This window comes from Oncorhynchus nerka, linkage group LG22 (genome assembly GCF_034236695.1).
Source record: "Oncorhynchus nerka isolate Pitt River linkage group LG22, Oner_Uvic_2.0, whole genome shotgun sequence".
NCBI lineage: Eukaryota > Metazoa > Chordata > Actinopteri > Salmoniformes > Salmonidae > Oncorhynchus > Oncorhynchus nerka.
Window position 1 is genome coordinate 75,794,356 of NC_088417.1, and position 26,142 is coordinate 75,820,497.

The 26,142-nt window shown below is 41.0% G+C and overlaps 1 protein-coding gene across 1 annotated transcript in view; it reads left to right on the forward strand.

Annotated features, from left to right (window-relative positions):
• Positions 1-9,214: 9,214 nt before the first annotated feature.
• The window catches only part of nalf2 (NALCN channel auxiliary factor 2), a 44,871-nt gene continuing 27,943 nt past the window's right edge, over positions 9,215-26,142 (forward strand). The window contains exon 1 of the mRNA XM_029628082.2: positions 9,215-10,343. Coding sequence (XP_029483942.2) covers positions 9,624-10,343 — 720 coding nt within the window. The 5' untranslated portion in view covers positions 9,215-9,623. The remainder of the gene's footprint in view (positions 10,344-26,142) is intronic.

The window sequence follows — 26,142 nt, forward strand, 5'->3', positions numbered from 1 at the left end:
GCAACATCTCAAGACATCAGTCAGAAAGTTAAAGCTTGGTCACAAATGGGTCTTCCAAATGGGCAATGACCCCAAGCATAGTTCCAAAGTTGTGGCAAAATTGCTTAAGGACAACAAAGTCACGGTATTGGAGTGGCCATCACAAAGCCCTGAAAATTGTGGGCAGAACTGAAAAAGCAAGGAGGCCTAAAAACCTGATTCAGTTACACCAGCTCTGTCAGGAGGAATGGGCCAATTTATTGTGGGAAGCTTGTGGAAGGCTACCCAAAACGTTTCAACCAAGTTAAACAATTTAAAGGCTATGCTACCAAATACTAATTGAGTGTATGTAAACATCTGACCCACTGGGAATGTGATTAAATAAATAAAAGCTGAAATAAATCATTCTCTCAACTACTTTCTGACATTTCACATTCTTACAATAAAGTTGCGATCCTAACTGACCTAAGCCAGGGAATTGTTACTAGGATTAAATGTCAGTAATTGTGAAAAACTGAGTTTAAATGTATTTGGCTAAGGAGTATGTACATTTCCGACTTCAACTGTAGGTGGGAGTGAGGCCTAAGAGGGTTTTATAAATAAGCATCAACCAGTGGGTCTTGCAACGGATGTATAGAGATCACCGGTACCGCTTGCCGTGCTGTAGCAAAGAAAACAGACTATGACGAAGGTGGCTGGAGTCTTTGACCATTTTTAAGGCCTTCCTCTGACACCGCCTGATATAGAGGTCCTGGATGGCAGGAAGCTTGGTCCAAGTGATGCACTGGGCCATACGCACCACCCTCTGTAGTGCCATGCGGTCGGAGGCTGATCTGAGGAACCATGCTATATCTTTTCAGTCTTCTGAGGAGGAATAGGCTTTGTCGTGCCCTCTTCACAACTGTCTTGGTGTGTTTGGACCATGATAGTATGTTGGTGATGTGGACACCAAGGAATTTCAAGCTCTCAACCTGTTCCACTACAGCTCCGTCGATGAGGATAGGGGCGTGCTCGGTCCTCCTTTTGCTGTAGTCAACAATCATCTCCTTTGTCTTGATCACGTTGAGGGAGAGGTTGTTGTCCTGGCACCACGCGACCAGGTCTCTGACCTCCTCCCTATAGGATGTCTCATCGTTGATGATGGGGTTGGACTCATGCCTGGCCATACAGTCATGAGTGAACAGTGAGTACAGGAGGGGACTGTGCATGCACCCCTGAGAAGCCCCCGTGTTGAGGATCAGCGTGGCAGATGTGTTGTTCCCTACCCTCTACACCTGGGGGCGGCCCGTCAGAAAGTCCAGGATCCAGTTGCAGAGGGAGGGGTTTAGTCTCAGGGTCCTTAGCTTAGTGATGATCTTTGAGGGCACTATGGTGTTGAACGCTGAGCTGTAGTCAATAAATAGCATTCTTACATAGGTGTTCCTCTTACCCGATGGGATAGGGCATGATCTTTTTTGCCTTCCTGTGACATCGGGTGTTGTAGGTGTCCTGGAGGGCAAGTGGTTTGCCCCTGGTGATGTGTTGTGCAGACCGCACCACCCTCTGGAGAGCCCTGCGGTTGTGGGCGGTGCAGTTGCCGTACCAGGCGGTGATACAGCCTGACAGGATGCTCTCAATTGTGGACCTGTAAATTTTAGGGAGGGTTTTTGATGACAAGCCACATTTTTTCAGCCTCCTGAGGTTGAAGAGGTGCTGTTGCGCCTTCTTCACCACACTATCTGTGTGGGTGGACCATTTCAGTTTGTCGGTGATATGTACACAGAGGATCTTAAGACTTTCCACCTTCTCCACTGCTGTCCCGTCGATGTGGATAGGGATGTGCTCCCTTTACTGTTTCCTGAAGTCCACAATCATCTCCTTTGTTTTGTTGACATTGAGTGAGAGGTTATTTTCCTGGCATCACACTCCCAGAGCCCTCAACTCCTCCCCATAGGCTGTCTCTTCGTTGTTGGAAATCAAGCCTACTACTGTTGAGTTGTCTGCAAACTTGATGATTGAGTTGGAGACGTGCTTGGCCAAGCAGTCATGGGTGAACAGGGAGTACAGTAGGGTGCTGAGCACACACCCTTGTGGGGCCCCCGAGTTGATGATCAGCGAAGTGAAGGTGTTGTTTCCTACCCTCATCATCTGGGGGCGGCCGTCAGGGAGTCCAGGACCCAATTGCGCAGGGCAGGGTTCAGACCCAGGGCCTAAAGCTTAATGATGTGCTTGGAGGGTACTATGGTGTTGAATTCTGAGCTATAGTCAATGAATAGCATTCTTACATAGGTATTCCTCTTGTGCGATGGGATAGGGCATTGTGCAGTGTGATGGCTATAGTCAATGAATAGCATTCTTACATAGGTATTCCTCTTGTCCGATGGGATAGGGCATTGTGCAGTGTGATGGCGATTGCATCGTCTGTGGACCTATTGAGGCGGTAAGCAAATTGAAGTGGGTCTAGGGTGACAGGTAAGGTTGAGGTGATATGATCTCAAGGCACTTCTTGATGACAGAAGTGAGTGCTACTGGGCGATAGTCATTTAGTTCAGTTGTCTTTGCATTCTTGGGTAAAGTAACAATGGTGGCCATCTTGAAACATGTGGGGACAGCAGTTTGGGATAGGGAAAGATTGAATATGTCCATAAACACACCAGCCAGCTGCTCTGCGCATGCTCTGAGGATGAGGCTAGGGATACTATCTGGGCCGGCAGTCTTGCGAGGGTTAACACATTTAAATGTCTTATTTACGTCGGCCACGGAGAAGGAGATCCCACAGTCCTTGATAGCGGGCCGCATAGGTGGCACTGTGTTATCCTCAAAGAACATGGTTAGCTTCTCCGGAAGCAAGACGTCGGTGTCCGCGACGTGGCTGGTTTTCCTTTTATAGTTTGTGATTGTCTGTAGACCCTGCCACACACGTCTCGTGTCTGAGCCATTAAATTGTGACTCCACTTTGTCTCTATACTGACATTGTGCCTGTTTGATTGCCTTGTGGAGGGAATGACTACTCCGTTTGTATTCTGCTATATTCCCAACACCTTGCCATGGTTAAATGCGGTGGTTCGCACTTTCAGTTTTGTGTGAATGCTGCCATCTATCCATGGTTTATGGTTAGGGTAGGTTTAACATCTTTTATACACTTCCTCATAAACCCAGTCACCGTCTCAGTGTATTCGTCAATATTATTCTCGAAAGCTTCCCGGAACATATCCCAGTCCACGTCATCAAAACAAAGCGTGGATTTCAATTGGTCAGACATATGTTGAATAGTCCTTAGCAAGGGTACTTCCTGTTTGAGTTTCTGCCTATGTTAAGGGAGGAGCAAAATGGAGTCATGGTCAGATTTGACGAAAGGAGGGCGGGGGAGGGCCTTGTATGCCTTGTATGGAAGTTGGAGCAGTGGTGACCCTTCATTCAGGGCAGGTGGGGCAGAGCCTATTTCGAGCACCCCATTTTTAGCAAAAAAATAAATAAATTATTTGTAGGGGTGGGCCTGCCTATTTTGCATGTTTTTCTGGCATTAATACGTCTCACATATCAGTTTGCAAACAATGTAAAAATATATATATCATTGAGTTAATAAAGCTGCATACAAACATTGTCTCTTTTATGTTTTCTTGAGTAAGGCAGCTCCAATATGCAGGTGGCTCAGCTTAGCTCAGTGCTTTCTGTGGGGGTTGGGCAAGTCAGCAGAAAATAGGAGCATTGTGCTGTGATTGGCTCAGTGTTCTGTCACTCATGGGGACACCATCACGTCAAGTCTAAGTCCTTAGTAAAGGTAGACATCGAACATTTAAGCCCTTTGTGTCCTGCCGTAGAGTTACGTTAGAAGAGCCCTTCCAAGAAGGCTCAAGGTCATTGGCCACAGATAAAATAACTTCAAATCACGTTATATGTACAGTATATCTTTTGTGTATCTCTTTTGACACATCGTTCGTGGCCAATGTGTGCATGTTTGCAGACTTTTTGTACAGCTTTGACAGTGCCACTGATAGTAGTGGTGGCGCTTAGCTTGCACTTGCAAATTCAGCACAAACAACATTCTATAATAGAATTGTGTTATTTGACAAATTATAAAGCTTATTTAACGCGTCAAATAGTGTTATTTGATGTGTATCTTTTTTGACACGGAAAGACCCAAACAGCGTTCAATGTGCCTCACCCTAAAAATTTGGTCTAATTTCCCCTCTGAATTTTGCCTAACTGTTCTGTAGCCTATAACCTGTTTTAGAGAAATGTAATCATTGAATATTGTAAGAGCTTTCGATGTCTGCTTATATGCCCCCTTTATTTATCCTACGGTTCTGACGTGGTTTACAGAGAGTACACTGTAAGAACGGCCCATGTTCTGAGTTCTGTCGCTGTACATTTCAAAAGTGCAGAACAAATAGTTATATTGACTACGTCCATCGTCGCTTGCTCATTAATGTCTTAATCGGAATTATGGATTGCCTCTTATCCGCTCATCGTTCCCTTCAGCCATAGTTTGTACATCTAAACTGTCAGAAGAAACCACATTTGTTCAGCAAGTCAGCCATATCAGCTATGTTTTTTAAAAGGCAGTAAATGAGACTGAATTAACTGTTTCGCTGCTAGATATGGCTCCGCTGATAGCCAGGTGTAGCAGTGTTAAGGTGTTGGGACTGCTGTTGGTTCTCTGCTGTATGTAGGCCCTAACAGTTTGCGGGCACCGTTTGTCACCGTTATCGTGCAATTCATGTATTGTTTAGTGTTGTGTTGTGTAGTGGCTGGTATGCATCCCACATTTTTGCTAAAATCGATTTGGAGTAACAGTGGTCGAGTGTTTTAGCAGTGTAAGTACTACAGTCGATATGCTGAAGTTCCTTGAGGGCTGTCATGGTAACGGCTTGAGGGGTGATATACAGCGAATTATCTTGGGTGATAATACGGTCTCCAGAAGGGCATCTTCTGAGGCTGAGGGTTGCTTTCTGATGGTGCTGTGGTGCTGCATGGAGCTCTTCAACTGGGCAGCAGTGTCGCAATGGAGGGAATAACCTATATGGAGACTACCTAAAACCATAGCAACAGAGTTATTGTAAAGTGTGGGAATAAGCTTATGCCAGACTTAGACTACATTTAACCTCTCCCTACAGAATATGCTTTGGCAAGATTTTGAGTGATATCAAAATATTCTATAAAAATATATTTTGAGTGGCAAAGACTCCAGTGGTCATACATAATTCATAGATTCAAAAAACATCTATTATTATTCTATGTTTCATTATTCCTGGTTGATACTACTGGTTATGATTGCAGACAGAGCCCAGATAATGGGATGGTGGAATATTGATTTAGTCATAAAGTGCATGCATGGGGATGCCCGTGCTGTGTATATACTGTACACCTAGCAGACTGAAACTTCACTGTTGTAGGCATAATACAGCTCGTGCTATCTAGACTTGCGCTGGCAAACAAATCCATTATATTAGCTACCTACATGTGAAGTAAACTCAACTGAGTAATAGAAAATGGAGACTTTTAACATGAAAACGAGCAGGATACCTCTTTCCAGTTATGTTCTCGTAGCACTCCTCACAGGCCGTTTGGTGTACATTTTTTTGTGTGTGTGAGATGAAACTGACAAAAACTGTGAATGGTAGTATTGTACGTCAGAATTGCAACACAACATTTGTTCAAGCCTAAAAAGCTCATCGCTAGCTGGCTAGGTAAATGCCCTTTAGCTAAATGCACTATTTTTGTATTTATTTGATTTATTTAACTAAGCAAGTCGGTTAACTAGTCAGTTAACAAGTCAATTAACTAGGCAAGTCAGTTAAGAACAAATTCTTATTTACAATGACGGCCTACACCAGCCAAACCCTAACCCAGACAGCGCTGGGCCAATTGCGCATCGCCCTATTGGACTCCCAATCACAGCTGGTTGTGATACAGCCTGTAATCGAGCCAGGGTCTGTATTGACCGCTCTAGCACTGAGATGCAGTGCATTAGACCACTGCGCCACTCGGGAGCCACTAGCTAGGTCAACGCAAATGCTAGCTCTAATACAGGTTGCTATTCGTCTGGTCATGGACTCTACAAGGCGTTGAAAGTGTTCCACAGGGATGCTGGCTCATGTTGACTTCAATGCTTCCCAAAGTTGTGTCAAGTTGTCTGGATGTCCTTTGGGTGGTGGACCATTCTAAATACACACGGACCATTCTAAATACACACGGGAAACTGTTGAAAGTGAAAAACAGTCTAGGACATGGAAAGAGCAGGTGTTCATAATGTTTTTTACACAGTGTATACTGAACAAAAATATAAACGCAACATGCAACAATTTCAACGATTTTACCGAGTTACAGTTCATATAAGGAATCAGTCAATTTAAATAAATAAATAAATAAGGTCTTAATCTTTGGATTTCACATGACTGGGCAGGGGTGCAGCCATTGGATGGCATATGCCCACCCACTTTGGAACCAGGCCCACCCACTGAGGAGCCAGGCCCAACCAATCAGAATGAGCTTTATTACAGACAGAAATACTCCTCAGTTTGATCAGCTGTCCAGGTGGCTGGTCTCAGACGATCCTGCAGGTGACGAAGCCGGATGTTGGGGTCCTATGGTGGCGTGGTTACACGTGCTCTGCGTTTGTGAGGCCGGTTGGAAGTAATGCCAAGTTCTCTAAAAAGACGTTGGAGGCAGCTTATGGTAGAGAAATTAACATTACATTCTTTGGCAATAGCTTTGGTGGACATTCCTGCAGTCAGCATGCCAGTGGAATGCTCCCTCAAAACTTGAGAAATCTGTGGCATTGTGTTGTGACAAAACTGCACATGTAGTGCACACTGCCTTTTATTGTCCCCAGCACAAGGTGCACCTGTGTAATGATCATGCTGTTTAATTAGCTTCTTAATATCCCATCTGTCAGCTGGATTATCTTGGCAAAGGAAAAATGCTCACTAACAGGGATGTAAACAAATTTGTGCACAAAATTTGAGAGAAATAAGCTTTTTGTGCATATGGAACATTTCTGGGGTCTTTTATTTCAGCTGATGGGACCAACACTTTACATGTTGTGTGTATATTTTTGTTCAGTATACAGTATATTGCAAGTCAAATCACGATATTTGGTTGAAAAATTGCAATTAGACATTTTGCACATATCGCCCGAACATCCTGGTAAGTTTTAGCCTCATATGAACCATCCTGATCTCACGAGCTCCCATTCAGAATGTGTGACAATAGTAGGAACTTTATGTACAAAAAAAGTCAACATAATCATGAAAAAAGCTAAGTCGGGTTGGAACTCGGAAGATGTCACCCTTCTCCGTCGTCGCCATTTTGCAAGGAGTAAAACATGCTTTTTCTCAAAAAGGTTGGACGCCAAACTCACCACTGTTGTGCGTGGCCAATGAGTTATATTTTCATGTCACACCTAACAAATGTAAACGCTTGGAGTTTGCTAAACAACATTGACACTTGGATTGGAACCGGAGCTTTGGTCAGATGACATGAAAATAGAGCTATTAATTTCCAACACACACCAGTGGTGGGTTTGGCGTCTAAATGAGATCGCATGAGCAGAAAATAATCCCATACCTACTATAAAATATGGTAGTGGATGTTTGATGTGAGGAAGCTATTTTGCTTCCACTGGTCCTGGGTCCCTTTTTAAGGTCAACGGCATCATGAACTTACTCAGTAACAGGATATTTTAGCCAAAAACCTGGTTGACTCTGCCAGGAGACTGAAACTTGGCCGCAAGTGGATCTTCCATCAAGACAATAACCACATGCACATATCAAAATCGACAAAGAAATTGGTAATTGGCTTCAAAATCAATATTTTGTAATTTTGTCTCCGGACTTGAAACCTATTAAAAACCTGTGGTTTGAATTGAAGAGGGCAGTCCATAAGAGCAGACGAAGGCTATCAAAGATCTGGAAGGATACTATATGAAGGAATGGTCTAAGATTTCACCCAATGTGTTATCAAACTCATAAAACATCCTCGCAAAGTAATGTATTGAAAGGTATTGAAAACAGGGGTATCAATCCTTTTAACCCCTACCAGTTCGAGAAAAAAATGTATTACTCGTTAAACAAAATCTCTTTCTCTGAGCAATTGTATGACTATAAAATAATATAATTTCCCTTTTTTTTTGAGCATACCATCTAGCTCAGTATTTTCATTATTTATGTTATAGAGACAGTTTTGCTCATCTTTATCAAGGGTGTCAAACATTTTTGACCCCAATATTGTTCTTATGCGCAGATTGCAGAACCGTATATAGAGATTAGGATTATTGTGATTATTGATGATGATGCTAATCATGATTATTAGTATTGTTATTATGATTATTATGGTTATAAAATGTAGTAGTAATAATTTGCCTAGTCAGGCATTAGTAGTAGGCCTACAGTAGTACTTGATGACAATTCATACCACTTCTTCTTTAAAATATGTTGGAAAACATCATCAAATAGTGTAAAATGAACAAACATTTTTTTAAATCCTGTGACCTCACATTTTCTTGGTGTACAGTATTACCACACTCAACCTGTAGTATTACCACACTCGAAACATAATCTAAATCTGTTTACCATGGAATATTATTTTGTAACATAACATTTCATATTTTCTTGCAAACCTTGCAAACCAGATGGATAATGTGGTGTTTAATCTCTCTCCTTAAATTCCTCCTCGGGTAAGCATGCCCAATGAAAGGATTGAATGAAAATTGGGGAATGAATGGGTTTGCGTTAAAGGCCCAGTGCAGCCAAAAACGTGATTTTCTTATGTTTTATATATATTTCCACACCATGAGGTTGGAATAATTCTGTGAAATTGTGAAAATTATGATAATTCATTTTTGCTGTAAGAGCTGTTTGAAAAGACAGCATATAATTCCAGCCTGTTTTGGTGGGATATAGTTTTGGCCTGCCTGGTGACATTACCAGGTGGTAAATTAGTGCCAATAACAGCTATTTTTTCAGTTTTCCCCTCCCCTCTCATGACACTCACAGACTGTCATAGCAAAATTCTTATTTGAGAAATTGCTCTTTGCTAAGAAGCTATTTTTGTTTATGTTTTACCATTTTAAAAACTATCACAGTAAGGCACAAATTGTTACCCAGAATGTATTTTATATTGAGATAAAAACGGCTGCATTGGACCTTTAATGGGAATGTGAGAGGAGATGTGGAACCACAGGGGCGACCAATAGCGCAGGCGCTCCACCCTCTTCAATTAAATAATCTGAAGGTTTTCTGTGCTAAACCGAAGATGGCGACAGACTAAACTAGACTGTCAAAAGGAAGGGGAAGATGAGAGGCAAATGTCGCTTTTTGCACTAAATACGGAAGAAAAAATAAGACTTGTCATGTTTGAGAATGGCAGATATAGAGTAAAGACTTCGTTTTTGTACGTGCTATGTGTTTCTTGTGTGATGCTGTACCGGTGCTGGGGGTGTCGGTAGGATTTCACAACATGTTACAATTTTGGGTGTATCGGGAATATTATGCCGGACGTTATCTATTTGCAATGGATTAGACGCCGGGGTTTGGAGCTGGATTGATTTCTTGACACAACAACTTGGAAAAAATGCTTCCCATCACCATGTTGCAAACGAGGTAGGGGATATACTGCAAAGGTGAAAAAGCCATCTGAGATCGCTTTTGTCTACCCCCTAAAATATGATCAGGGGTGCTTGGATGTTTCGAAGGGAAGATGACGCCGTGTTAAAAATATGTTGTGCACCCAAACAAAACGATAAACCCTGTGCCGATTCCGAGAGGGTACAGAAATGGCGAATGTCTTTGGCATCCCTATTATTTTTCACTGTCCTTCTCTCTAATCACCTCTGGCTGTGTGCTGGAGTTAAACTGAGGTCCAAGGATAGGAGCAACCGCAAAATCTGGATCAACGCGAGTGACGGGGTCCACCCGGCTCTAAATGAGGGGAAATGTGGTATTTTTCTAAGCAATTTGACCAAATCCGCTGCTCCAGGTCCTCATTGCACTGATGCTCAAAGCCACCACACACACCTGGAGTCAGCCTGCACCATATTGTATCGGCAAAAAAATGACTTTAGGTCCTCAACTCCATCAACGTTCTCGTCACAGATGTTACTTGATTATTTTAGGAATTTTAGCCTCTCTTTTTGTGATTCTTACTCCATTTCCGACTTACTGTTGGGGATGTCAAGCCCAGACAGTTTAAATTGCAGTCTTCAGAACATGGTTTTGGATTTGTTTAGCAGTGGTGGGGATGATGAGGATGTCTGCAGCATCTGTATCCAGGCGTACATGAGGCTGGACCAACACGCTCAGGAAAAATATGAGGAGTTTGACTTCTTCTTTCTCAAGTATTTATCAGAGGATTATTCTGTCCGATCCCACACAGAGGACTGTAAGGTAAGATCAATTTGTGCTTCCTGTCATAGGCTACACCTGTTCTCCAGGTGTGCATGTTCCCTCATAATGGCAGTTTTCAGCAGGGGACCAGTAGGCTACACTCTTAGAAAAATGGGTCATTTGGCTGTCCCCATAGGACAACCCTTTTTGGTTCCAGGTAGAACTCTTGGATTCCATGTAGAACCCTTTGTGTAATGAGTTCTACATGGAACTCAAAAGGGTTCTTCAATTCTTCAAAGGGTTTTCCTATGGGGACAGCCGAAGAACCGTTTTAGATTCTAGATAGCACCTCTCCATTGGCATGTTTTGACAACACATTTACACACACATATTTAAGGTGACTAAATTATTACACAGGTAATGTACTCTATGCCTACACAATACCTCTTCTTATGAATGTTTGCCATTTTGAAACCATGAATGTGCTGCATGAATAATGTGACTATTCACACGGAGTTGATGAATAGGCTAGTATGTGTTCAGAATAAGTGGTTTGTGGTTGCATAAGACTCCCACGAAGATCTACCTATAGCAGATGTTTCCTTGTGCATCTATAACAAAAAAACATGTTAATAGTGTTTTGTTTTTCATGCCACTACTCAGCTCTGGTTGTCTTGCCACCTGTGTTGAGCTCTGATGTCACCCCTCTGTGCCCTCTCCGGGTTGCCTGAGTGGTCTGACAGAGCCTTTGATGTTCCACTACCTTGCAGCACAGGGCTATCTGTGGTGAGGGCTATTTATGAGTCATTATGGACCACAGTCAGACTATTTGACCTGGTTGGTATTGATAGGGCCATGATAGCCTACACTGTTATTTTTATATATATTTTTAAATAATCAAAAATCCTAATAATTTACGGTAAGTCTGGCAGCACAGGTGACAGAAATAGACTGAAATAGACTGTAAAACTACAGACTAAAAATGTACATAAATGTATAAAATGTATATGTATATGTATAAAAACGGTGATTACTTTCCATCAAATGAAGTATATTACTGTAATTTCATGACATTAACTCCTATTTTTTTTTACCTGTAATATTTTTTTTTGCTGGTATTGGTTGTGAAAATAAAGAATGGCCCAGTTAAAAAGCATAAAGAACTCCTTAATTGATGCCTTAATATAGCTAAAACACAGAATTGTCATGTTACTTAAACCTACTCTCAATATAACTGGTATCAGTTGTGAAAATGGAGTATTGGTCAGCTAAAAAACAGACAACTCCTTAATTGATTACAAAAACCTTATTCTCAATGTTAACTTATTGGTTGTGAAAATAAAGAATTCTCCAGCAAAAAAACAGACATTACACAGGGATTTCCTTATATATTAAGTTATTCAATACATGTTCAAACCTTAACCTGTGTGTGTGCAGTGGCATGGTAAAGGGGTTGAAAGGGAAGGGTGTGTTAAGAGCGGTATCAGGTCATCTCAGTGTACAAACATTTCTAGAACTATACACTTGATAGTTACGGTGTCAAACATAGGAAATTCAATTATTTTTTAAAAGTTTTTTTTTAATATAATTTTTTCAAACATTTTGGTTATAAAATATAGGTCCTGTTATTATTCTGTCATCCTAACCCACAACTATATGGGGAGATGTGTAGGACAAGGTATGTCGATCCAAGTGCAAAAACATTTCTTGAACTCAAACTTTACATATATTGTGTCAAACATTCACTTAAAAGCAACTTACAACATGCTAATGTAAAAACATTCAGCTCTAACATTTTGGTCAAGTGTTGTTTTTAATCATCTGCCTGTTTCTTGACTGTGTGCTGCAGTCTGTTGATTTAAGTGCCTGTATGTATGTGTGCGTGCAAGGCTACTCCCTCCATAGCAATGTTTGAGATCAGAGAAATATATTTTGGATTGATTGCATGCCACTGAGTTCTTCTCCACTTTGGACCCCTTATCTGGGTTGAATAGGCACCTGCGTTGGATGAAATAACAAATGCCATTCTATACCAGTGTGTCCGTCATTAAATCACTAGGAGTGGTCCTCTACCCCTTCAGATACAATAATTAGATTTGTTGACTAACATGGATTTTTGCAGGTACATTTGTATCTAATTTAAAGGGGCTACATGTAGGATGTTTGCAATGTAATATTAGAAAATGTCTGATACAGTTAAGGTAACAGTGGAACGATGTTTCACAATGTTTTATTCACCAGAAAGTACACTGCTCAAAAAAATAAAGGGAACACTTAAACAACACAATGTAACTCCATGTCAATCACACTTCTGTGAAATCAAACTGTCCACTTAGGAAGCAACACTGATTGACAATAAATTTCACATGCTGTTGTGCAAATGGAATAGACAACAGGTGGAAATGATAGGCAATTAGCAAGACACCTCCAATAAAGGAGTGGTTCTGCAGGTGGTAACCACAGACCACTTCTCAGTTCCTATGCTTCCTGGCTGATGTTTTGGTCACTTTTGAATGCTGGCGGTGTTTTCACTCTAGTGGTGGCATGAGACTGAGTCTACAACCCACACAAGTGGCTCAGGTAGTGCAGCTCATCCAGGATGGCACATCAATGTGAGATGTGGCAAGAAGGTTTGCTGTGTCTGTCAGCGTAGTGTCCAGAGCATGGAGGCGCTACCAGGAGACAGGCCAGTACATCAGGAGACGTGGAGGAGGCCGTAGGAGGGCAACAACCCAGCAGCAGGACCGCTACCTCTGCCTTTGTGCAAGGAGGAGCATGAGCACTGCCAGAGCCCTGCAAAATGACCTCCAGCAGGCCACAAATGTGCATGTGTCTGCTCAAATGGTCAGAAACAGACTCCATGAGGGTTGTATGAGGGCCTGACGTCCACAGGTGGGAGTTGTGCTTACAGCCCAACACCGTGCAGGACGTTTGTCATTTGCCAGAGAACACAAAGATTGGCAAATTCGCCACTGGCGCCCTATGCTCCTCACAGATGAAAGCAGGTTCACACTCTGCACCTGTGACAGACATGACAGTCTGAATGCGCCGTGGAGAACGTTCTGCAGCCGCACAGCCCTCCATGTGCTCGCCAGAGGTAGCCTGACTGCCATTAGGTACCGAGATGAGATCCTCAGACCCCTTGTGAGACCATATGCTGGTGCGGTTGGCCCTGGGTACCTCCTAATGCAAGACAATGCTAGACCTCATGTGGCTGGAGTGTGTCAGCAGTTCCTGCAAGAGGAAGGCATTGATGCTATGGACTGGCCCGCCCGTTCCCCAGACCTGAATCCAATTGAGCACATCTGGGACATCATGTCTCGCTCCATCCACCAACGCCACGTTGCACCACAGACTGTCCAGGAGTTGGCGGATGCTTTAGTCCAGGTCTGGGAGAAGATCCTTCAGGTGACCATCCGCCACCTCATCAGGAGCATGCCCAGGCGTTGTAGGGAGGTCATACAGGCACGTGGAGGCCACACACACACTACTGAGCCTTATTTTGACTTGTTTTAAGGACATTACATCAAAGTTGGATCAGCCTGTAGTGTGGTTTTCCACTTTAATTTTGTGTGTGACTCCAAATCCAGACCTCCATGGGGTGATACATTTGATTTCCATTGATTATTTTTGTGTGATTTTGTTGTCAGCACATTCAACTATGTAAAGAAAAAAGTATTTAATAAGAATAGTTCATTCATTCAGATCTAGGATGTGTTATTTTAGTGTTCCCGTTATTTTTTTGAGCAGTGTTTATTGTGTGCATAGGAAGTGTATCCTGAAATGCTATATTTCTGTTGGCCAACAAGGGACTTGTGTGGTTCTATTTTGAAATTGAAAGTTGTAGTTACCAGTAAGGCATCCTAGATGACAACACCAGACTAGAGTTAGTTATAACTTCTGCAAAGAAAGTAATGTTTATTGCAATAGGTGCGCAATATAATGTTACACGCCACTTTCCCAAGTGCTACAAAGAAATCCTGGCAGAACTATACTGTCAGTCACTTCAAATGAAATTGTAGTGGGTAATAAGGGATGAATTCATACCTCTGCAGGACTCCAATGTTGCTGCCTGATCAGAGGGATAATTTATGTTAGTGATAATATGCCACAAACATCATTACCAGGGCATCGTTGAAAGTAAGAATGCCATTCAACACGATCTGGTCCACAGAAACCATGAAGTTTCCAGCAGTCAGAGGAAACTCTCTATGGTAATGACAGACAAGGGGTGAAATGTTTTACAACTATCTTCCATTCAAACTCTTCCTCTCTTTACCCATCTCTCTCATTACCTCCTGCAACCTCAACCACTTCATCTCCGTTTTTTGTTTTGTTCCTGCTCCATCCCTCTCCCTCAAACTCCCATTCTATCTCCCTCACACACACCCACACAGGACTGACACATTGTTACCCAAGCAAAAAAAGCTGTATACTGGTATTATTTTGGAACCACTTAAGTTGTATGTTAGAACACTATATAGTATTCAAATCGTAATAAGTAGAGATGGGAAGAGTTTTTATTTTTTTTACATTTTTTAAACAAGCTCTGATGCCCAGTTCAGTTTTCAAAGAGAATTCAATGCAGTAAGCCAGCAGCTTGTTGTCAAAGTTACACCACGTGTCTGATGTTCGAAGCTTCGGACCTCATAACACCCTGACAGGAGTCGGACTCATCTCCTCCTATTCATAAGTATAGCTTCTGTTAAGTCTCCTTTTTGTTCCTTAGAGTGCATATTGGTTTACTGTTTATTTTATTTCCCTGAATGGTCAGAGAAGTTGACTTGTTTATTTAATATAAAACACTTTAAATTGCCCTTGGTTCTTTTTGTCTCGTTCCTTTCCCGCTTGTCCTGCTTTATTGTTATGCAGGACCGGTCATAATACTTTTAATACAAGATTACAAATACCATTTCGGTACACTTAATAAGCTAATAGTTTAAACTAGCAATATATTTTGTGTATTAAAATTATATTTCCAATCCTGTATTATAAGTATACTAAAATAAGTGGGTTTATGATTACTTTTAATACTATTCAGTGTACTAAAGTAAAACTTGTGGTTCCAAAATAATACACTTTAGGAAAACTGATTTTAACTTGGGTATGTGAAGTGAAAAAACACATGTCTTTCCACAAACAACGATGTATGGTGTGCTTGGCAGCTTTGCACAGTCAATTATCATTGGAAGGCAAGTTTCATCAACATTGAGGAACATCTCATTGAATAAGTTAAGTAGCAGCAAAAAAGACCCAGGTAGGTTGGCTTCTGATTTCTCTTTGCCAAGACACTGTCAGGTATAGAAACTGTCAATCTTGCTCCTCCATTCACGAGGGAGAGATTTGAAGTAGGACACAATTCTCCCATGTTTGCTCGCCATGGCTTTCTCATGCTCTTCATTGAGTTCAACACCAGTAAGTTCTCTAAAATTAGTCTTGATGCCGGGGGTCTTGTGTAGATATGGCCATTCTTTGGCAATGTCAGAGGTCTCCATACCACAAATGATGTCTTTCCTCTGGGAGTAGAAGGTTGCTGGCTTTCTTTTCAATACTTGTCTTTGCTTCTGTTTTTGTACATCTTCTTTAGTTCTTCTTGTGTGTGTTTCATTGGCTGGTAGACGTCCCGGTCACCAGTTGATAAAGCTGTAAGAATCCAGGCATATCCTCTTGGATGGTGAATCCTCAGACTCACTTGACTTTCTTCTTTGGGAAAGGGGGGTGTTCCCTCGCTTCAAGTTGTCAACTTGGCTCTGCAGCTGCTTAGTAAGGGAGTTGTGTCCTTTACCAACAATTTCACCTTCAATAACATCTTGGATACGTCAGCACCATCTTTCTGACTACTTCACTCAAAATGCTTCTTTCCTGGCATTTGACAAACTGTAAGGATTTCATCTAGTCAGGTGAATAACTTTGTCTCTCCCTTCCAGTTGGACCCTCCTTGTTCTCCAGATTTCTTGTAACCTCAGATGGCATTCGATTCCAAGGAATTACAAAACTGAAGTGACAGTTATTGTCCACTGCTGTCCGTCTACTCGGGCTGGAGCATGCGGTTGAACTAGCTAGTGGTGAGCTTGTGCTTTGTGTTGTATCTACACTGTGAAGGTGCACAAGAAACACATTTGGGGTTCTCTTAACTCCACATTTTACTCCCTTATTAAGGAGTTTCTAATCCAAACTTAACTCCCATTGTAACATATACATCTTGTTATCAATTGTCTGCTTTTTAAATTATATGATTATGACTACTTTTTATAAAAGCAATAAAACTACATTTGACACCATGAATAGGAGGGCTACACTAGGCTTAAACAGAGTCTGAGAAACTGAGCCTAGACCTTTCTGTCTGTGTAGATTGAAATCATTGGTAGTATAGCTCAAAGCTTTCCAAAAGTTATGATTTGACCTATTTGAATTAGACATTACCAGACTTGACACCCACCTTAAATACTTTCTTGTCAATCATATCATCATACATAGAGCCCATTTGTAAGTTTTGGGTGTATATGCACTTTTTTAAAACAGTAAATGTATAACCTGTTTAGCATTTTCTTTATGTACTTGTATGTATAGCAATGGGACAATCCTTGCTGTGGGGTGTTTGGGGGCTACCAGACACACATCTGGGTTTTGGGTCATTCCTTTCAGTACTATCCTTTTCACCTTGGATAAAAATAAGAGGTTGGGAATCAGGCTGTGTACCATGTTCTAATTTTCTCATGCTTAATACATTTTACATAGTGACAATACCATGTTTTAATGACCGTTATCATGAGTTTTCTAAGTAACAACTGATACTTAAATGTAGCGTTCACTTGGGCTATCTGCTTCCTTGCGTCTACTGGCCTCAAGACGTGGAGAAGATACATCATGTCTTCCAGCTCTTCCACACCCAATGTATTAAGAGAATCCAGCACTGACTGATGTCACACATCAATAAGATCTACACCGAACAGACTTTCAGCATCATCATGAGAACTCACTGAATGAACCGAATAATTGGACACGTGCACAGCTGCAGCATACCTATGCAGTCTTGAAATATGGGTGGTAAAAGGATTTTAATGTAAAGGATTTGCTACAGTGTCTGAATGGGCATTTGACCTTTTATCTTTTTGAAACATGTGACCTTAGATGAGCAAGAAGATCCTTCAGCTCAAGGCATTGTTTCTGACAGTGATGATTTTCACATGTAAACGGCCCTTGCATCTTGTCACATTGTGATACAGCAGACTATGATGATGCATATGACTTTTTAAAATGATTATATTTTGTAAACTGACATTTGCAGCTAACCATGCAGCATACATATTGGCCATTTGCTTTATGTCGGTGTAATGACTGATGAACCACAAGCTCGTAACGTTTTAACTGTGAAGCCACAGGAACGAAGTGCCAATTTGGGAAGACCTGACATGTTCCCAATTTCTCTATATTTAGCTTAACAAAGAATAAAAAGTAGCTTGTAGATTTTAATCTAGGTTCCAGTTAACTACTGACGTGTATATTTATGATTTGCTTGATTACAATGACAATGGACTTCAAAAGGGGACAACAGTGATTATTTCTTTGTACTTCCATGCTGAGCTACTCTGTTTGCTAAACCAGCTATGAATATTACTTCAGTTTGAGGATTGCAGGGAATTTCCTCAATTCCAATTCAAGTAACTTTTGAAGGAGAGAGAGAAACATGTTATCAGGTGGAATTGGCTTACAGCAAACTACCTAGCTAGCAAGATTAGCACGTGCTAGCTAGGTTATGAAATGCAGCTAGCAATCTAGTGAAATAGCTGAATGTCAATGCATCAATATTCATAATTAAAACGTTAACGATCAACATGTGTTACAAAAAAGTTTTATTTTAGCTGGCTTGCTGCTAGCTAGCCAAGGTCTGGTTGGTAGCTAGCGCCTCGGGTAGTATTAGCTAGCTATCTTGCTAACGTGTGAGCAGCCAACTACACACGCCACGATATTAGCTAGCAAATACAACACGAAGTTGATGAACTGCACATCTAGACATTTCATCAACTTTTTAAACGTTATGTTAAACAAATAAGCAAACGTTTGGTGGTAGTGCTTGACTTGGGATGATATATATCCGCTCTCCTAGCAATGCATGTGCCAAGCTGCTGTATTCAATAGGCGCCAGTTGTGTGCGCGGGTGTTTTGAATGACGCCTCCAACGTGTTTCTGATTCATTTGTCAAATGGTTTCAAATGGAAAAATGTGATAGTGTAATTAAAGACTAGTCAATATTTCACAAACTTTTTTTAATAGTTCCGAAGAGTGATGTAGAGGATGGTGACTTTGAAATAGAGGAGGAAGTGTCTGATATGGAAGAGAATGTTGGATCATAGTCAATGATCATAATGAAACATACACAGATGAGGACAGAATTGCATGATATTAATGTAAGTAAATTACAATATCGCATGGTCTTCTACCTGCGAGTCAAGGTAGAATGCAGTCTACCTACCTTACATAACATGTAAGCACAATCACACACTGGTAAAAGTAGGCAACTCTGGTCACTTTGATGGCAATAAACCTTAAATACTTAACGTAAATAGTTTTAAGTATTCTAGTTAGCTAGCTGGGTAGATTCGTACTGTCGTGACGTTGTATTAGTTAATGTGACGACTGTTGCTCATCGAATGATTAAACGTTTCTAATTGCTTGATTAACTGAATCAAGCAATTATTAACCTGGGGCACCATGGGAAAATACTTTTTAAAGTTTCTATTTCCCAAATTAACTTAAAGAATATCAGAATATCGATTTTTACAACAGCCGCTAATTAATCAGTTACCTCTACAATCTCGTTCTGAACGTCGTATAATCCGGGAATCTGCATGGACCCGGGTCTCACCAACGAGTTCGTACCACACCAATCTTAGTTGAGTATTTATTTACTAGAAAGCTAAAATGATGATAAAAGATACACATTCTAGGCTATTGATTAGAACTTAGTATAACGGGCCAACACACTGTGGCACGTGTTACCCAAAATGGAGATTTAAAAGAGAAAGTACACTAGAGACCTTGCCCCAAACTGCCGCTCTTATGGGTCAGAATATAATGATGTAATTACGTGGGGGAGGTCTCTGTGGATTATCCGCGTGGACCGTCCAGGCTGCTCAATGACGCACTTCTCCGGCGCACCTCTCTGGTCGTCGTCACGACGTAAGTGTCCTTTTGGCTTAGGAGTCTGTTCCCTCACCCTTGTTCTGGAAGGGCTCTTCTGAGGACAGACATCTCTGTAGCTCAGAGCTCACAGCATAGGAATGAAACAGTGTAGATACCACGATTCGATGGGAGACTGAGGCTAGGTGGTTCGACTGGAATTCACCCGCTTAGACACAGCTACTCATCCGTAGCTTGGGTAGAAAAATACTTCTTTGTCTTCAAACTTGTGTTGCGTTGAGGTCAAAAGTCAACGAACCCGACTGCAGCTTGGGTCACGTAGTCTTATCTGTAAATTATTTTTCTCACAGGTTTTATACCCTCGTGTCAGAAGTGGGCGTAACTGCCTTTAGGGCAATTCTCTGGGCGTACCAAGTTATGGGCAAGGTCTAGATTTTACTCAAACCCAATTTTAGAAAACTAACTTCACATTTCATCTTTACCAAAACATTCTCTTTGATTTGGACATTTTCCATACAACGTACAATGTATAAACATCAAACACATACTAGGTTAATAAATGACGTTATTACGAAAACATTGTAACGTCATCTATTAACCTTTTTTAATAACAAAACAAAAATGACATTTTCATATTCCATCTATCGTCATTACCACCATTGTGGCTGACAGAAACCATTGTTCCAAAGTCCCTTTATTTCATATTTAATGTTCTGAGGTTGGTTCTCCATATTAACAGGACAAAAGGAATTTGTCTCTGGCCTAAGATTTACCAGGGGCGGGAGGGGTCATAAAACCCCCACATCTTCAGAACTCTAGATCTCTCCTCCCCTGTTGGGGTTGAGAGATAATCTGTAGGGTTGTGGTCACCTGAAACCTGACCTGATCAGGACAGTCATGACAGTACTGAAGCATAAATGCAATACAACCTTCTGCTAGGTCTGCCTACTGGTTAGGTAGCTAGTAAGCAGTTGACATTCTAGCTAGCAGCTACTGGTTAAAGGGGCCACAGAATGGGAAAGAAAGGTGGTGCTGGTCAGAACCAGTTTACCATAGGCTAAATCAAAACTTTGATTATGACTTTCCAGTCTACTGTGCCCACACAACCTAGTTAGCTAACTAAAGCAGTTGAATTTAGCAAAAGTCTTGGCTATATGAATGCAAACCAACTCGTGTAAGTATATTGTCATTAGTTTGCTTGTTAGTCTACCTTGCTAACTAGTGGTTTTACCAGTAGCCTACCTAGGTAGATGTGCCCCTCAAGTGTCCCACAAATCCTAGCTAGCTATTCAAAGCAGTTATGAGGACATAATCTACCTCCATTGTAAATGTCAGTAGGAATGCAAACCAGCTAACTGGATCAAGGCAAAAGCAGGATGGAACTGAGACTACTGTACATAGTCACAGCTCTTTTTTGTGAACAGTCTATCTGTTAAATGATATGCATTCACTTTCATTGAGGTACTGTAAATACTCATCATTTTACAGTTCGTGTTTAATGTAGTGATCAATATTAGTTCAGTCAGATGACAGCATTCTTTTTAAATTCTCTTTCATAGTTTTATAAACATCTTTTTTACTATAATTCTGCATTTAGAATGTAAAACCTAAAGTAAATATCCATAAAACAATGGTAAATGTAGTTATTTCTTTATTACTGTATTTCTACAGATTATTGTTGTGAAAAGGGTATGCATGTCTAAAAATATAGGAAGTTTAATATATTTAGCATTTACTGACATTTCATATTCTACATGACGAGAGTTAAATAAGTGTACCTGTCTATATAAGGTCCCACAATTGACAGTGCATGTCTGAGCAAAAACCAAGTCTTGTGAAAGAAGAAATTGTCCGTAGAGCTCCGAGACTGGATTGTGTCGAGGCACAGATCTGGAGAAGGGTACCAAACAATTTCTGCAGCATTGAAGGTCCCCAGGAACACAGTGGCCTCATTCTTAAATGGAAGAAGTTTGGAATCACCACGACTCTTACTACAGCTGGCCGCCTGGCCAAACGGGGGAGAAGGGCCTTGGTCAGGGAGGTGACCAAAAACCTGATGTTCACTATAACAGAGTTCCTGTGGAGATGGGAGAACCTTCCAGAAAGACAATCATCTTGGCAGCACTCTACCAATCAGGCCTTTATGGTTAGTGGGCAGATGGAAGCCACTCCACAGTAAAAGGCCCATGACAGCCATCTAAAGGACTCAGACCTATGAGAAACACGATTCTCTGGTCTGTTGAACCCAAGATTGGACTCTTTGGCCTGAATGCCACGCGTCGTGTCTGGAGGAAACCTGGCACCATCCCTACGGTGAAGCATGGTGGTGGCAGCATCATGCTGTGGGGATGTTTTTCAGAGGCTGGGACTGGGAGACTAGTCAGGATCAAGGGAAAGATGAGCAGAGCAAAGTACACAGATCCTTGATGAACACCCGGGTCTGAGGTCCTAAGCAGGTTAAGGTTCACCTTCCAACAGGACAACGACCCTAAGCACACCTCCAAGACAATGCAGGAGTGGCTTCGGAACAAGTCTCTGAACATCCTTGAGTGGTCCAGCCAGAGCATCGAACATCTCCGGAGAGATCTGAAAATAGCTGTGCAGCGACGCTCTCCATCCAACCTGACAGCTTGAGAGGCTCTGCAGAGAAGAATGGGAGAAACTCCCCTAATACAGATGTTCCAAGCTTGTAGCGTCATACCCAGAAAGACTCAAGGCTGTAATTACTGCCAAAGGTGCATCAACAAAGTACTGAGTAAAGGGTCTGAATAGTTTTTTTTTTGTGCCAAAATGCCTCAGCCAGTTTTTGCACATCTAGCAATTTCGGGAGGGGGGGGAACTTTTGGATCCATTTTAGAATAAGGCTGTATCGTAACATAATGTGGAAAAAGTCAAAGGGTCTGGATAGTTTCCGAATGCACTGTATATACCCATAGTCTCTACGGACATTCATTGGGAGCTCTCCATCTGTAAATAGGCTTTAACAGATTTTCATATCTGAGGACAGGAAACATCACGAAGGAACAGAACAGGCTTCGTTATACTCAAATTAGACGGCACTGAATATTATGTTGCTATTATCTCTCTGTCCATAGAGTATCACCCTCCAGGGGAACTTAAAAATATTTTCATGTCCTCCCACAAAGTTACCTGTCCAATCCTACACTCTCCATTTACAGACCGCTGGAGCTATAATTTCACTCTCTTCCGTGGCTGTTTTTAATAGCTCGCAAATAGGAAGTTAGCTAGCATGACGTAACATTTAACTCACTCAGATAAACCGTGTAAGTGGCCTACTGTTGCCAAATAGCTAGCTAGCTAATAATAATACATGTTTAAAAAAATAAATAAAAAATGTAAACATGTATTGCTTCTTTTTGTAAGGGTAAAGAATGGGCAATCTTCACTGTTTTTTCGGTGGTAGAAAAGCACAGCCGTGTGGACGATTGGAGACGAGGAAAAAAGTATGTTTGTCACCAGAGCAGTTTAGGAACATGTTATAACGTTTGACGTCACTAGCGTAATACACTTTCAATAAATATAAATCGCACGCTGTCGGACACACTTGATAACTATCACTTGAAGCTAGCATGGGCAACATCAACCCGGATGGAAAACAGTGATCCGAAGTTGAAGCCGGAATTGAGGTTAGTAACTGTCGATCTGATATTCAAAAGTTTTTGCTGATCAAAGGAAATGTTAGCGGATACATTTTGTGCACCAAAAATCACAAAATAGCGAAGTTGGGTCGGCACATTGCAAGACTGCAGCCATACAGTACCAATTCCAAACAAAAACAGGATGTGATGTTCAGACACGTGTGAAGTACACATGGATTTTTCACTTGTTCATTTTTCACATGACTCAGACACATGGTTTCACATGTAACTGGCAGGATTAGAATCTGGGGTTGCCACAGCAGAAGCCAATGTCTTGACCATTCAACCAAGAGTGCCAACGCAAAGGTTGATGTCACTACCTCATTACGTGACCGTGCGCAACCATGACCGACTCACGTCTGCTTTTTCACATTTAAGTTAAACTAGGGCTGTCAAACAATTAAACAATGTAAGTTAATCGCAGGATTTGCTGTGATTTAATCAAGATTAATCGCAAATTCATAATTTGTTCAAATTGAGCTGTAATTTAAGCTTTTTTTTATACAAAAAGCATTACAAGACTATTGAAGTATTGATTTTGTTTAAAGTAACAGTACGACAAAAATGTTTTTAAATTGATGAACACACTTTCTTTAACCTCAAAGTAAACTTGTTGACATGACATTGTTTTATAGCAGTTTGTATTTTGGATATTTTCAGTGTATTTTCAATGCTTTCAGACAATGCAGCAAAAAATGTTGTGAACGTTAATTTATCTGATTTAACTATAACAGTGCAATTTTAACATGTTAAGCAGGTTAAATAAGGACACCCAGAGCTCTAGCTTCTCTGTTCTTTTCACTGGACTTCTTCCAACGGTCAATGAACAATGTATGAAGAAGAGAGCTGTGCGACTGTAGCAGTAACACTGAATGGAAGGCTAGGAAATAAGCGATCATCACTTTTATCGCACTTGAATTGTTATACTCAGGTAGTCTTTTTTTTTTAAGAATAGCGTTACAGAATTTGCAATTCCATATGGGGAAACATTAGTATTGCAACATCTCAGTTTACTATAGAATAGTACAGTTCTAATTCTGTAGAATACCCCTTCTCTTGTGTAGCACTTACTATAGAATGATGTAGAATACTATAGTAAAGACTACAGTAGTATCTGCAAAAAAGTACAGTCCACAAAAATACTACACTTGAACTATAGTAAATACTACAGTATTTCATTTGCATGTACCCTGCCCATATCCCAATTTGTGCCACCCATAAGTGAGAAACCAACAAGCAAGTATAGACCATATATTGGGTTCCCTACAGTTTATAGAAAAGAGCAGATCTATCTGTTCAGTCCCCAGTCCTACCTACCAACAGGTTATTGGAAAATGTACTCTTTTAGTATGTCTCCATTTAGGTTTCCTCAAGGAGAAAGCATGCAAATCTATGTCAAATATATATTAAAAGAAAAACACTATAGTAAATACTACAGTCCACAAAAACATGAATTACTATAGTGTGTATATACTACAGTTATTTTACTACAATATTTATACCCTAGTAACATTTCTAGCGCAGGCGTTCCGCTAGCAGAACCCCTCGACAACATTCCGCTGAAAAGGCAGTGCGCGAAATTCAAAAATATTTTTTTTAAATATGTAACTTTCACACATTAACAAGTCCAATACAGTAAATGAAAGATAAACCTCTTGTTAATCTACCCATCGTGTCCAATTTAAAATAGCTTTACAGCGAAAGCACAACATATGATCATGTTAGGTCATAGCCAAGTCAAAAGAACACACAGCCATTTTTCCAGCCAAAGATAGGAGTCACAAAAAGCAGAAATATAGAAAATGAATCACTAACCTTTGATCTTCATCAGATGACACTCATAGGACATCATGTTACACAATACATGTATGTTTTGTTCGATAATATGCATATTTATATCCAAAAATCTGTTTTCATTGGCGCCTTACGTGCAGTAATGTTTTGATTACAAAACATCCAAGGATTTTGCAGAAATACTCATAATAAACATTGATAAAAGATACAACTGTTATTCACAGAATTAAAGAGACTTCTCCTTAATGCAACCGCTGTGTCAGATTTGAAAAAAACTTTACGGAAAAAGCATAATCTGAGAACGGTGCTCAGAGCCCAATCCAGCCAGAGAAATATCCGCCATTTTGGAGTCAACAGAAGTTAGAAATAACACCATAAATATTCACTTACCTTTGATCTTCATCAGAAAGCACTCCCAGGAATCCCAGTTCGACAATAAATTACTGATTTTTGTTCCATAAATTCCATCATTTATGTACAAATAGCCACTTGTTGTTAGCGTGTTCAGCCCACTAATTCATCTTCATGAGGCGCGAGCACTTCGTCCAGACAAATTCGAAAAGTTCCGTTACAGGTTGTAGAAACAAGTCAAACAATGTATGGAATCAATCGTTAGGATGTTTTTAACATAAAACATCAATGTTCCAACCAGAGAATTCCTATGTCTGAAGAAAAGCACTGGAACGAGAGGTAACTCTGTCGGGAACGCGCGTCACAAGCCTGAGACACTTTGCCAGACCACTGACTCAAACAGGTCTCCTTTATTGTAGAATCCTCATTCAAGTTTCTAAAGACGGTTGACATCTAGTGGAAGCCGTAGGAAGTGCAACTTGACTCCATAGACACTGTATTTGGTAGCCCAAGCTTTGAAAAACGACAAACCTCAGATTTCCCACTTCCGGGAAATATTTTAACATCACATGAACTTGCAATTCTACATGTGAACTGTCACACCCTGATCTGTTTCACTTGTTTTTGTGATCGTCTCCCCACCCCCTCCAGTTGTCGCCCATCTTCCCCATTATCCCTTGTGCATTTATACCGGTGTTCTCTGTTCGTCGGTTGCCAGTTCGTCTTGTTTGTCAAATCAAACAATTTGTTATCAGCTCCTGCTTTTCCCAGTCTCTTTTTCTCGCCCTCCTGGTTTTGACCCTTGCCTGTCCTCTGTCTGCTGACCTGTGCCTTTGCCCCACCTCTGGATTATTGACCTCTGCCAACCCTGAGCCTGCCTGCCGCCAGGTACTGTTGCCCCACCTCTGGTTTAC